The sequence below is a fragment of the Lynx canadensis genome, chromosome B4 (assembly GCF_007474595.2).
Source record: "Lynx canadensis isolate LIC74 chromosome B4, mLynCan4.pri.v2, whole genome shotgun sequence".
In the NCBI taxonomy this organism is placed as follows: Eukaryota; Metazoa; Chordata; class Mammalia; order Carnivora; family Felidae; genus Lynx; species Lynx canadensis.
Window position 1 is genome coordinate 64,402,059 of NC_044309.1, and position 14,527 is coordinate 64,416,585.

General features: G+C 36.7%; 1 protein-coding gene across 8 annotated transcripts in view; it reads left to right on the forward strand.

Moving 5' to 3' along the window:
- The window catches only part of DNM1L (dynamin 1 like), a 49,321-nt gene that overhangs the window by 32,199 nt on the left and 2,595 nt on the right, over positions 1 to 14,527 (forward strand). For 2 of the 8 annotated variants that reach the window (XM_030322129.1, XM_030322132.1), the window contains 10 exons: positions 971 to 1,102; positions 1,998 to 2,204; positions 5,350 to 5,470; positions 5,702 to 5,857; positions 6,094 to 6,183; positions 7,770 to 7,862; positions 10,459 to 10,515; positions 11,427 to 11,504; positions 11,821 to 11,853; positions 14,145 to 14,321. In XM_030322129.1, coding sequence (XP_030177989.1) covers positions 971 to 1,102; positions 1,998 to 2,204; positions 5,350 to 5,470; positions 5,702 to 5,857; positions 6,094 to 6,183; positions 7,770 to 7,862; positions 10,459 to 10,515; positions 11,427 to 11,504; positions 11,821 to 11,853; positions 14,145 to 14,321 — 1,144 coding nt within the window. The remainder of the gene's footprint in view (positions 1 to 970; positions 1,103 to 1,997; positions 2,205 to 5,349; positions 5,471 to 5,701; positions 5,858 to 6,093; positions 6,184 to 7,769; positions 7,863 to 10,458; positions 10,516 to 11,426; positions 11,505 to 11,820; positions 11,854 to 14,144; positions 14,322 to 14,527) is intronic. The other 6 variants (XM_030322133.2, XM_030322131.1, XM_030322134.1 and 3 more) reach the window with 3 other exon arrangements.

The following is a 14,527-nucleotide window of genomic DNA, read 5'->3' on the forward strand; positions in this document are numbered from 1 at the left end:
CCTAACATGTTTGGGTTTTAGGCCTTTTAAAATGATACTGCTTTTCTCTCCCTCAAAAAGTAAATAAATAGATAAATAAAGGGATGCCTGGGTGGCTCATTTTGTTAAGTGTCCAACTCTTGATTTCAGCTCAAGTCATGATCCCACAGTCGTGAGATCGAGGCCTGAGGTTGGGCTCCATGCTAGGTGTGGAGCCTGCTTAAGATTCTCTGTCACCCTCTCTCTCTGCCCCTTCTCCACTTGCACTTGCACGCCCTCCCTCTCTCTCTCTCTCTCAAAAAAAAAAAAAAAAAAAAAAAATTAAACAAATAAATAAAATGAAAATGTTTTTACTAAGTGATATCCAAGATCTCTTTCAGTTGTCTGCTTTATTCGTATGTCCTAACTCTCCTATACTTTGACTTCTCTTTTTGTTTTCTTTTCTTTTGTGTGTGTGTGTGTGTGTGTGTGTGTGTGTGTGTGTGTGTTTAATTCCCACTCTCTTTTCATGCGAGCTGGTGGTATAAAACTGTTGCATTTGTAGTTGACTGCTCTTCAAGTTAATTATTTTTGGTAGAAATCCATTGCCTGTCCATGGATAAAATATACAGCTGGCTATCATGCTTTTACTTTTTTCACATGTCTATCCCTGTTACTTAAGAGTACTGCTTTTGACTATAGTGAATGGTAGTTATGAGTCCTAAACTATTCAGGCATTATTTACTTACAAGTCACAGATTGAATACAGGCTGAAGTACTTAACATGTGACCTTGGGTAGGTTAATGTCCCTGAGCCTCAGTTCCTTTGGCATAAAATGGAATAATACCTACTGCATAGTATTACTGCAAGAATTAAATAAAACAATCCGTATCAGGCATTACAAACAATGCTTGGTGCTATCATCATCATCATCATCATCATCATCATCCAAGGTATGTAGAAGACCTCAGTTGACTTTAGTTGAAAGGTTTTGTTGTTTTTCAACCTTAGGAGCCAGCTAGACATTAACAATAAGAAGAGTGTAACTGATTCAATCCGTGATGAATATGCTTTTCTTCAAAAGAAATACCCATCCCTGGCTAATAGAAATGGAACAAAGTATCTTGCTAGGACTCTGAACAGGTAACATTTTTACCTCTTGAAAAATGAGATTTTGTTGGTTTGTTTGTTTGCTTGCCAGTAGGTGTCTGAGAGCTCTCATTTTTAGTTCTTTATATTTTCATAATGTTCTTATGTATATAGTTTCAGGTCTTGTTTCTTGTAGGTTCTTGTAATATAGATATCTTTTTTTATTGGGGTGGTTGGCATTAAATTATGGAGTTTAGAAATGCGCAAGGGAATTTTAAGACATCTTAATTATGAAGTTCTTGACAGTCATTTATTTTTGGTGCTAGAACTAGATAACAAATGACTTAGTTTCCACTTGGGATTTCAGGAACTTAATTAAAATTTATAATTTTTCACATAATCTAGTCTTATTTTTGGATGCCTTCTATTATTCATAAAAAGAATTTAAGGTATGTACCTTGAGTTTTTTAATACCCACTGATGGTAGAGGGACTGGAAGACCTTTTTAGGTAATTTATAAATGACTAAAATGAAAGCTGTTTTTTCTTTTGTCTTACTCTCTAAATAAAGGCTGATAGACTTGGATCTTAATAAGATTGATTTTCACTCTGCTAAGATAAGTCAGAAACAAAAATCATCTAGGTAGAATTATATTGAGTAGCTTACTTTCTTTGAGGTAATTGTAATTAATATAGAAATAATATGTTTCAGTTAATATTTGATTCTCTTAGCAACTGCTATAATTTTATGGGTTGAAGGCAAATTTAAAGTGTCAATCAAGTTGTCTTTGTTCAGACTAAGTATTTATTTCTAGCCTAAAATTGCATTATTTCCTGCCAAGACAAATTATTTGACAGCTTTCACCATTATTGGCATTTTAAAAATTTGAGCTGTTTGGGGCTTCAAAATACACAGTTTTACTTTAAATCATTTTTCTAACCTTTGTTAGGTTACTGATGCATCACATCAGAGACTGCTTACCAGAGCTGAAAACAAGAATAAATGTTCTAGCTGCTCAGTATCAGTCTCTCCTAAATAGCTATGGTGAACCTGTGGATGATAAAAGTGCTACTTTACTCCAGCTTATTACCAAATTTGCCACAGAATATTGTAACACTATTGAAGGAACCGCAAAATATATTGAAACTTCAGAGCTGTAAGTAAAAAAAAATTTTGTATGGATTTGGTTACCTGAATTGCTAGGTTACTTTAATTTTTATAATAGTGACTTTAAATCTGAGATGATCTGATTGTGATTTATACTACCTGTAAAGTAGTATTCTGCATAGGATGATGTCTGATGTATGTGTAAAAATGCTCTGTAAACTAAGTAGAAAGCACAGTAAAAATTTCAGGTTTTTTTTTTTAATAAAACTTGGATAAATCTTTAAAATATTTGGTAACTTAACTCCTTAAATGTTCATTTCTTTAATATACACACTGTAATTATTCATGAAAAAAAGGAAGAAAATGCAGGTAAAAAGAATATATGACAAAATTACTTAATTCCACTAACTAGAAATACTCCCTGCTAATTTTGGCATGAATCTAGACATTTTTCTATGCATTATAAATGCCTGTATTACACATCTTCAAAAATCAGATGCTATACACGCTATTTTGGAATCATTTTGTAAATCAACATATCACAAACAACTAATATTATTTATACATTTCTATTATCAATCCTAAAATTTACATAGTATTTTATTTTTTAGGTACACTCTCATTTCTTAAACCAGTACCTTATTACTGATACGTTGTTTTCATTTATACACAAATATAAAAAATGTTGTGATGGACTGTTTCCAGGGCATGTATCCAAGTAAACCCTTAGGATAAATTCCTAGAATGGAATTACTATGTCAAAGGTTATAACATCCTAAAAGCCTCTTACTTTTGCCATACTGTTAATAGATTGTATTAGCAATACATAAGAATGTTCATTTCTCTAAATTCTCACTTAAAAAAATCTTTTCATTTTGAAATAATTATAGACTTCCAGGAAGTTGCAAATAAATGTACAAGTAGGTCCTGTTAATCTTTCACCCCATCTTCCCCAGTGTTGATATCTTGTATATAGTACAGTAACAAAATGAGAAAATGGACATTGGTACAACCCACAGAGCTTATTCAGATTTCACCACTCATGAAATTATATATGCACTTTTGTGTGTTCTGTGTACTTTTGTGTGACCCAGGTGGCCTTATATAAGTGAGTTAACCCCATAAATTGTTGGATGGTTGGTTATTATATTTATAGCATATTGAGGGAAATAAAGATTACTAAGATGAATCTTTAAAGAGCTCAGTGGGGGCGTGCCTGGGTGGCTCAATTGGTTAGGTGTCTGACTTCAGCTCAGGTCATGATCTCATGGTTTGTGAGTTCAAGCCCTGCGTCAGTCTCTGTGCTGACAGCTCAGAGCTGGGAGCCTGCTTCGGATTCTGTGTCTCCCTCTCTCTCTGTCCCTCCCCTGCTCGCTCTCTCTCTTTCTCTCTCTCTCTCTCTCAAAAATAAATAAACATTAAAAAAATAATAAATAAAAAAGAGCTTAGTGGGTAAGGTAGATCCAGGTAACCTGAGGCACAATTGTGTGGCAAACAGGAGTATAATCAAGTATTTTTATTTAAATACTTATTAAATACATATCCAGAAACATGCATATAATATATACGGGGGGTTTTATAAATAGTTAATAAAGTAAATACCTGTGTAACCACCTATTCAAGCCTTTAGGACACTGAAAAGACACCATTTACATTTCTCTCAGGGACTGGGAGAATGCCATAGTTAGAATGTATTTGGGTTGGGCTCTGAATAGAACTTCGGGATGCAGTAAGTAGAAGAGTATTTTAGGCTTTGAACAGCGAAGAATAATGCAGGGTGTATTTGCAGAATGGTATGTACAATGACAAGACATAACAGGAGGTAAGGCAGCAAAGGCATCTAAAAACAAGACTGGAAAGCCAGAGATCTTCAGAATTTGGAAGACTTCTTGCTGTAACAGAACACTTCTGGTCAGAGGAGTACCCATTTTAGAAGTATAATTATGGTGATTTTGAAAAATTATTTGGAGAAGGGAAAGGTTGAAGGCAGACTGGTCATTTTAACTGGTAATTTTAAGTATAATTTAATGGCATTAATATAGTCACAATATTGTCTAACCATCAAATGGTGTCTATTTGTAAAATTTTTTATCGCCTCAACAGAAACTCTGTATCCATTAAGCAGTATCTCTTTGTTCCCTCCTCCTCGTCTCTAGGAACCTCTAATTTGCTTGGTCTCTATGAATCTGCCAATTCTAGGTATTTCATATAAGGGGAATCATACAGTATTTGTCCTTTTGTGTCTGCCTTATTTCACCTAGCATAATGTTAGGCTAGTTCACCTTCTGCTTATACAACTGTAAGAAAGTAGTGAATAGTAGAGATTTCTTTAAATTTTTTTTTCTTTTTTTAGTGTTTATTTCTGAGACAGAGACAGAGCATGAGTGGGCGGGGGGGGGGGGGGAAGAAAGAGAGAGGGAGACACAGAATCTGAAGCAGGCTCCTGGCTCTGAGCTGTCAGCACAGAGCCCGACGCGGGGCTCAAACTCCCAGACTGTGAGATCATGACCTGAGCCGAAGTCGGTCGCTCAACCGAACCCAGGCGCCCCAGTAGAGATTTGTTTAAAGCAGGAGTAGGCAAACTGTAGCCCATTGGCTAAGAATGATTTTTATATTTTTAAATAGTTGAAAAAAAATTCAAAGAATATTTCATGACATGAAAATTATATAGAATCCACATTTCTGTGTGCCTGAGTTTTACTGGAATACAGCTATACTTATTATATTTTGTCTGTGGCTGCTTTTGTGCTCAGTGGTAGAACAGAGTGGTTGTGACAGACTGTATGGCCTGAAAAGTCTAAACTACTATCTGGCCCTTTACAGGAAAAGTTTATTTATCTCCCCTCTAAATTGTGAATAGACAGAAACAAATAAGATACCATTCCTGGTCTTTTCAAAAGCTTATAGTTGAAGAAAACTAGGGAGAGAAAAGATGTTCAGTAGTTCTTAGTTGACTGTGTTTTGACAGAACAGCTCTGTGTGCACACACACATACACATGTGAATGCCCTTCTTCTCCATTAAAAGAAAAAAATAGAGAAACTGGTTCATAATGGAGTTAAGAGCACATGAAAATGATCTAAATGTAATCGTTTATCTGAGACGTTCTCAGAAAATAAGACCTTAAAGACTTCTCACTTGCACCTTCTTTCCCTTTTAGTAATAACAGGAATCATATACTTGATTGCCTTTCAGATGCGGTGGTGCTCGGATATGTTATATTTTCCATGAGACTTTTGGGCGAACTTTAGAATCTGTTGACCCACTAGGTGGCCTTAACACTATTGACATTTTGACCGCCATTAGAAATGCTACTGTGAGTATGCTCGGCTTAGAATTTTTTTAAAAAAGAGGTTAAAGGTTTATTATAATTTTTAACCCATTAGCTATATCTTTTTAAATGAACTGTACAGCCTCTTTGCCCTCCTACTTGATATTAGGAAGCACTTTTCATGAAAAATACCAAACAATGTGATTTATTTTAACCTAGGGAAGAGCTAAAATTGTCTATAGCTATAATAAGAGCTCAACTTTTTTTTTTTTTTAGGGTCCTCGTCCTGCTTTGTTTGTGCCTGAAGTTTCATTTGAGTTACTGGTCAAGCGGCAAATCAAACGTCTGGAAGAACCCAGCCTGCGTTGTGTGGAACTAGTTCATGAGGAAATGCAAAGGATCATTCAGCACTGTAGCAATTACAGTACACAGGTAACAGACAAATGTAACGGGTGTCCGATTAAGTAGTAAAATACGGAAGTGGTGGTTTCATGGGATGGGAGGAAATCTGTAAGATGGGTTAACAGTAAGTTCAAATCTGTAGCTTCCTTTTTTAAAAGTGCTTTGAAGTAGTCAGCTTACATGTAGCTTAAAATCTATTTCACTAATTATTTAATTTTCCTTTAAACAAAGTAGACTTCTGTGTTTCTTTCTTCCATCATATTTAGGAGTTGTTGCGGTTTCCTAAACTTCATGATGCCATAGTTGAAGTAGTGACTTGTCTTCTTCGTAAACGGTTACCTGTTACAAATGAAATGGTGAGCTGTTATTTTCACAAGTCATCATTGTAATCACTGTTGAAGCTTTTTGTACAGCAGTATGAGTACTTTAGAGTTCAGGCATGTTTTCCAGTATAGTGGCAGGAAAAAGATTAGTGAACTTCCATTATTATTTGAAAGGAAACTTCAGTAATTCTGGTATAAAGTACATTTTTCTTCATGTTTTCATCATCGTTAGCCTGCAGCCACAGGTTTTCATGAGAATGGAGTTCCTCTTGAGGATTGTGAATAGTTTTGCTCTATTATGTAGCACCACTGATCTAATGGAAAATTAGCTTTGTCTTCAGCCCCAGTAAACTGAGCCTTTAGAGCAAGCTCTTATTTTAACTCTGGCACATGACAATAATTTGGCCACTTCTAGTTTGCTTTTGATGGCCCAGTACTGTAATGTCATGGTTGCTTGCTACTATTCTGTGGGTTGCTGCTATCCTTAAAAATGCTGAAATTGGCAAAAATGTGGGATAAGCATTTGAAATTGCCTTTATGTCTCTATTTGTTGGTTGTTTTGTTTACCTTCCTGGTCACTAAAAGTGCATTTGGGATGGTGGTGAGCCCCAGTGGAGGTTTACTAAGAGTACAAGACCATCCTTGGAAGTGGAGAATGTAATCCCTGCCACTCGGTTGTTTCCCTTGCGAGCGCAGCCCCCAGAATGAGAGGAGTAAAGATATGTAGTTCACCTGGTCTCAGGGTCCACCTAGTGAGATGACAGAATCATTGGAATTTCATTTGAATAGATCCTTTTCACCTGGTTTTGACGTTTTAATGCTGTTCTAATACCTGAGATTTGTTGGAACGGTGCAGATGAAGGGGTTAGTTAAATCTCTGCAATACTGGAGGAATTAATTTCAGCTTTCCTTTTTTTCTTTTTCCTTTTTTTTAAGTTTATTTTGAGAGTGAGAGAGCTAGTGAGGGAGGGGGGGCAAGGAGAGAATTCCATGCAGGCTCTGCATGGCCCAAACTCATGAACCGTGAGATCATGACCTGAGGTGAAATCAAGAGTCTGATGCTTAACCGACTGAACCACCCAGGCACGCGCCCCTTAGCTTTCCTTTTTGATTATTGTCCCGTTAGGATTTCAAACCACGTATAATATTTAAACTAGGTTTGTCATAATTAAGGCTCAGGTCTTTAAATGTATCCTTTACTCAAAGTTAACATCTTTGACTTTATCTGATTATGAAATATTTTCTTGTTGAAACTGAACTGAAACGTTGATGTGCAATAGCCGATGATCTGAGGTTTTAATAGCAAGCTTACATAAAGCCTTCGAACTTAGATTTGCATTGGGTAAATTTTTTTTTTTCTAACAAAATACCTCTAACTACCTTAAGGTCACTATCTCACCCCCTTAGAAATGCAGTCTTAGATGATGAAATATTAATAAAAGATAGAGCAAATTCTAATATGGCATAACATGTATTAGTTGGAGTATAAATATTGAGTATTTATTAAGGCATCAGTTTCCCATACTGCCTTTTTTAGAACTATTTAGTAAGTTGTGTTTCCTAAATTAGAATTAGGTTGACATGTTTTAGTATATAGCCTAATTTAATTTTTTTTCTAGGTCCATAACTTAGTGGCAATTGAACTGGCTTACATCAACACAAAACATCCAGACTTTGCTGATGCTTGTGGGCTGATGAACAATAATATAGAGGTAAATACAATTTGAATTGTCTCTTTTGAGAGAGAAAATCCACTGTAAATCAGTTGTATCAAATTTACCAAGCATGGCATAAGTATAAAACATACAGATACCTATTGTTGTCTGTTACTTCCCAGGAAGTATGCTAAGGGCATTACATTGTTATGTTAAATTGAATTCTCAAAACCACCCGGAGGCATTATTCTCATTTTCTCTTTCCGAAGCTGTAACTCAGAGGGGATCTGGGATTCACTGATTTAGTGTTTAAGGACTGCCTGGCTGGCTCTCTCTCAGTAACTGTTGTAGTTTATTCAGGTTGAAGAGTCAAAAAAGTGAATGTTTAAAATTGCTTTTATTTGGCTCTAAAAGCTGGGAAGGAAACATTCTAAGAACTACCTAAATTAATGGTAAATTTTCACCAGTACTGGGGTGGCTGCATTTCATGGCTCTTTTTTTCCATTTGAGGTTAATGTTGCAAGTTGCAGAAGATCTCACATGGAGCCAAGGCTGGTGGATAAAGCAATGCTACTTTTATCCAAGAATAGTAAATTTTTCTGCTATGCCTTAATCCAGTAAGACCTCAGAGTTCCCTTCTATATAAAATTTCCTTTCATGCAAATGGATGGAGAGAAAATTGTAAACATTGAATTTGGGAACTGGAGAGGACCCAAGGTCATCATCAACTTCAGTCCTTTGGTTAAATAGATGAAGAATCTCAGGCCCACAGATGATTAAGTGTTATCTTAGTGCTTATTTTCCTGGGTGCTGTTAAAAAGAAACAAGCATCTTTAACAGGTATAGGGAACTATTTTTAGCTACATAGCTGGGGTAAGTTAGTGTCAGAAAAAAATTTAAAAAATGCACGTAAGTAAGCATTTTAAAGCACTTGGAAAGTGCACCAGATAACTGTTACATGAAAAATGCATGTCGATCTTGTTTTAGGACTAGGATTTAGTCCTTGTAACACTGAAACGACCTTCATGGAAAACTTATGTATGGAACAGTTTTTGTAATACTGACAAGGTAATTTATAATTTTTTTTTTTAATGTTTGTTTATTTTTGAGAGAGAGAGAGAGCATGAGTGGGGGAGGAGCAGAGAGAGGGAGACACAGAATCTGAAGCAGGCTCCAGGCTCTGAGCTGTCAGCACAGAGCCCAACGCGGGGCTCGAACTCACCAGCCATGAGATCATGACCTGAACCAAAGTTGGACACTTAACTGACTGAGCCACCCAGGCGTCCTGACAAGGTCATTTATGATGGGATTTCAGCTAAGTTTTGTTTTGTTTTGTTTTAAACAAATGAGTAGGTCTCTGTTTTTAATGATTCCATGACAAAGAACTTTATTTGAATATTCTACTTGAATCTTTACAACCCTTTGAGGGTAGATAATGTTAACAAATGACAAAACTGAGGGCTTAGGAAGAGTTGGTAACCTCTCTGGTCAACAAAGCAAATAAGCCAGGATGCTTTCCAGGACCCCTAAGGTCGTAACAAGTTGGTAACAGACTAGGATGAGAATTTCTGGGTTCCAGATTCTGCTGCCCCCCCCCCCTTTTTTTTTTTTGCTTTGTGTCCCTCTTCAAAACGTACATTTTAATATGGAAAACTTTTTATTCTGAAGATTGTTAAAATCCACACATTTTTATCATGTATTTTTTATCACTGGACTACCTCATAAAAAAAAAAAAAAGAAAACTGGTCAAGAATCTGTCAAAAGAAAGTCTTACCCATAAAAGGTCAATATGGAAGCTTTGTTAACATCTTTTTTTGCAGGCTTGAGAGTGTTCATGAAATGGTTTCTACTTAGGAGCAGTTTTGACTTTATTGAACCTAAATGCTTTTCTGTGTATCTCTTGCTGCTGAGAGAGCCGTTAACACATACATCTCACTCTTGAACCTGTCCTGGTGCTCTGACATACAGTAGGTGTTCACCACCTGTTGATTTGAATGTCAGTTTCTTAAGCTTTGTACCAGAGTTACCTGATAACAGCAAAGTAGAAGAGTGGGTGGTCCATCAGTCTGCAGTCTGTTAAATTAGGTTACAGAAAGGACTGTTTTCACTGCTCCATTTATTTCTGGGAGATAGTAGAATGAAGGAAACGGAACATCCTTAAAGGATAACCTCCACCACAGATACCTCTTACGGTTTTGTGTGTGGGGGTTGTGGGAATTTCACATAGATGTGTGCAGGTTAGAGTGAGGTTTAAAGGCTTAAGTATTCTGTCATCTGTGCACTTAAGATTCTACATGGTATGCTGAAGGCTGATGTACACATTTATGTGGGACAGTTTCAATCTGTGATTTTTAGTGGGGAAAGCAAAGATGTCAGTCCATTGCCCCTCATTTGAGAATCCCTGGTTTAGGGAGCCACTGTCACTGACGTTGTATTGTATCCTTCAGGTGTGTTGGGCAGAAAAAAAGATTGAGAAGCATTGGGTTAAATGATTACTTGTTTGTTTTAAAATAAAATTATGGCATGAGTCCCAACAGTGAGAGGATATACTGTAAGTCATTCCACACTTTTCAATTCAGCTGAACATTTTTTAGTAGGCTTGTATCTCAGTGCTCTGATAATTACTTTGGTTTTGTTTGGTTGTGTTTTCTAGGAACAAAGGAGAAACAGGCTAGCGAGAGAATTACCTTCGGCCGTATCACGAGACAAGGTAAAAAACAGTATTTTTAAAGCATATTCCCAACATGCAAAGATGGATTGGTAAGCCTCAGTTCTAGAGTAATTTTTTTTTCTCTCTTCACTATTCCATTGGAATTATTTCATTGTTTGAGTGAAGGTATTTCAAGTTGAAAAATAGGTTTTTTTTTTAAAGCTTATTTATATTATGAGTGAGCGAGAGCGCATGTGTGTATATGCACGCACAAGCAGGGGAGGGGCAGAAAGGGAGAGAGAAAATCTAAAGCTGGCTCCACACTGTCCATGCAAAGACTGACATGGGACTCAAACTCACAAACTGTGAGATCATGACCTGAGCCGAAAACCAAGAGCCGGATGTTTAACTGACCCGAGCCACCAGGCCCCCTTAAAAAATAGGTTTTGAGTAATTTAAAGTTAATGGTATCTTGAATACATTAGAAAAAATGCTTAAAGTTGGATTTTAAATATCAAGCTTTTAAAAGTTTAAGGTGACTTTATCAACTCTGTACAATTAGTTGAAATGACCAGTGGATGACTTTACTATAAAACAAGAAGGTATTTTAGAGAGGGAAAAATAATATGCATATAATAGGTTCTGGTTACCTGTAATAAGTTGCATACATTAAAATGTGTGTATACAAATCTGTTATCTTAAATCCTTTACCAGAAAAGATCTTACCAGATTCCAAAAATAAAAACGATTTGGATTGTCCTTAGGTACTCATTGCAGAAGGCTTTTAACAAAGTGGTAACAGTATAAGAAATAAGGAAGAATAAAAAATAATTTTATGTCCCATGGTTCCTTTTGTTTCTCATGTTACTTTACTAATTTGATGCAGAGAAGAAAAATTTACATGTATAGAATGTTTTCTGAATGCATTTTTGGCATCCTTGATTTTCTTTCCCTGCATTTTTTACCTTTAGTCTTATAAAGTTCCAAGTGCTTTGGCACCTGCCTCCCAGGAGCCCTCCCCTGCTGCTTCTGCTGAGGCTGATGGCAAGGTCTGTTCTGATTCTTAATCTAAGCCTGCATGCCTGGTTGTTTGGTGCAACATAATCATCTGGAAACAACACACTGTACACTGAATAGAATATTAATTTGGGATATTGTGCTAAGGTTAGATTTAGTCTAACAAGAATTCTGAATTCTGTAACTGTATACTTCATAAATTATTGTTGACATGCCTTTGCTTGCCAGATAGCAGAAACACACAGAAAAATAATTTAAAGAGGAAATTATCCTGCAGTTTTGAAATTCACACCATTGGTATTTAAATTTTGCTTGTTAAACTGCATGTTTTAACATATCTTTTAACAGTTAATTCAGGACAGCAGAAGAGAAACTAAAAATGTGAGTCTCTTGCTTCAGAACGGAAATGTACCTTTGGTTCTCACTGAAACACTGTCTTCAAAATCACTGAAGAAGCTGTTTGTGCAGTAGCATCTATCTCTTGTCTGTGTTCCATTTTTTATCGTTTTTCTTTTCTAATCCTTTTAAGATGGCATTCGTTCTAGTTTTAACATTTCTTTAAATAACAACAATAGGCTTTCCTACTAGTTTTGATTTTAATATTGTGGTAGGAAATTAAGATTCCAGAGGTGGAAGTTGTTATATGTTTGGACATTTCCTCTTTAAAAGTTCTGACATTGGTCCAGTACTAATGGATAATCCCCTCCTGCAGCTTCCTTATGCTTCCATTCAGTTTGCATTGTCACCTCAATGTGTAGCTTAAAATGTGCCTCAACAGCTTAAGCAAATTCAAAACAAAGGGGACTGGGAGAGTTTGAGACTGTCAATTCTTGAGAACTTTTTTTGGAGAAAATTATTAATCATTAAACTATTCAGACCCATCCATATTTAGTTTTTTCTGCATTTAGCTCCTTTTCTCACTGTCCAGATTTAAGGTGCTGAACCTCAAAACTTTATAAATGTTTTACCTCTCTCAGCCCCCTGTGCTCAGGTTTTAGAGACCATCTAAATCATTGCTTTGGGTTTTACTTCACTCATGGCATCACCCTGAATTTGCTTAGTTTCCTTATAATTTCTATCATTCATGTGTAGTTAATAGGTATTTAAAGTATAATTACTCATTTTAAAATCAGTGTATAAATATACTGCCTGTATTTAGATATGGCCTATCTTAACAGACATATTAGAGACAAATTTGGGCCAGTGTTTTAATTCAGAAAGATACCCCATTTGCAATGACTTTTTAAAAATATGTTTCAGGTCTACAAATTATAATTTGACACCTGTATACACTTGTAATGTGATTGCCCCCAAAAGTCTACTTAACCAGTTGTCACCCTACAATTGGTCTTCAGATCTGTTATCTATGAGCTTTAAAAAAAAAAAAAAAAAGACATTTTTAAACAGTTGCCATAACGCATTTCTGTTAGAAGTTTGGAGGTCATCTTAACTCCATTTTAGATTAGAAGATCTTGGGGCGCCTGGGTGGCGCAGTCGGTTAAGCGTCCGACTTCAGCCAGGTCACGATCTCACGGTCCGTGAGTTCGAGCCCCGCGTCGGGCTCTGGGCTGATGGCTCAGAGCCTGGAGCCTGTTTCCGATTCTGTGTCTCCCTCTCTCTCTGCCCCTCGCCCGTTCATGCTCTGTCTCTCTCTGTCCCAAAAATAAAATAAACGTTTAAAAAAAAAAAAAAAAAAAAAAAAAAAAATTAGAAGATCTTTTTATTTTTTTTTTATTTTATTTTTTTTTTTTTTAATTTTTTTTTTCAACGTTTATTTATTTTTGGGACAGAGAGAGACAGAGCATGAACGGGGGAGGGGCAGAGAGAGAGGGAGACACAGAATCGGAAACAGGCTCCAGGCTCTGAGCCATCAGCCCAGAGCCTGACGTGGGGCTCGAACTCACAGACTGCGAGATCGTGACCTGGCTGAAGTCGGACGCTTAACCGACTGCGCCACCCAAGCGCCCCTAGAAGATCTTTTTAAAGAGCATCTAAAAACATTGCTTAAGTGTTGATGAGTTACTGTTTTTCCCATTATCCTAAACATCTTTTCTAACATATCCTAGAAAAGAAAGTGCAAGAGCACTTGTGGTTAATGGTAGTGCTAGATTCCTTTCAGCAGATCTTTTCTCAAGAGTATAGACATGGAGGAAACTTACATTGTGTTTATGTCACATCCTATGTTTTAGGCAGTTTAAAGTCACATCAGCCTAAGAATCGTGAGTGTGTTACAGAGTTTGTAGGTTTATCCTATGGTATTTTGTTGACTGTTAAACTCCGAAGTTTTGGAAACAGGAGTTCACAGAACTTTTGGAGAGATCACAGTTCAACAGTGTGTAAGGTTCCTTTGAAAAAAAGCTGAATGGCAGCTGTTTTGTTTTTCATAGTGGTAGAGGAGTTGGAGAAGAGGAAGAATTTTAAAGTTAGCAAACGATAAAAACTCAGTCTACTGGCTGAGGCCTGGAAATTACAACAGAACCTCCTAGACAGCTCAGGGTTCCAGTTATACATGCCACCTGCCATCTCTTTCTGACCCAGTTATCTGTCTGAATAGATGAGACTCCAGATGGGTACAGGATGTGTGTTCTTGACTGCTGTCAAGGAAAATGAACTTTGTTTAGTTAAGGTCCGATAGGATACGATTGGAACAGATCTTGGAACGTTTTTTTCAGGTTGCATCTGGAGGTGGTGGGGTCGGAGATGGTGTTCAGGAACCAACAACAGGCAACTGGAGAGGAATGCTGAAAACTTCAAAAGCTGAAGAGTTATTAGCTGAGGAAAAATCAAAACCAATTCCAATTATGCCAGCCAGTCCCCAAAAAGGCCATGCTGTCAATCTGCTGGATGTGGTAAGCCATGCAAATAGGTTCAGCACTAGTGAGATAACCCTGTTATTCGGAGAACACTTTAAAAGACAAAAGAAACTAAAAGTCACAAAAACTTACTGAACTTAAACATTTATTGTTGAGAGCATGCGCGCAAGTAGGGGAGGAGCAGAGAGAGGAGGAGACAGAATCCAAAGCAGGTTCCAGGCTCTGAGCTGTCAGCACAGAGC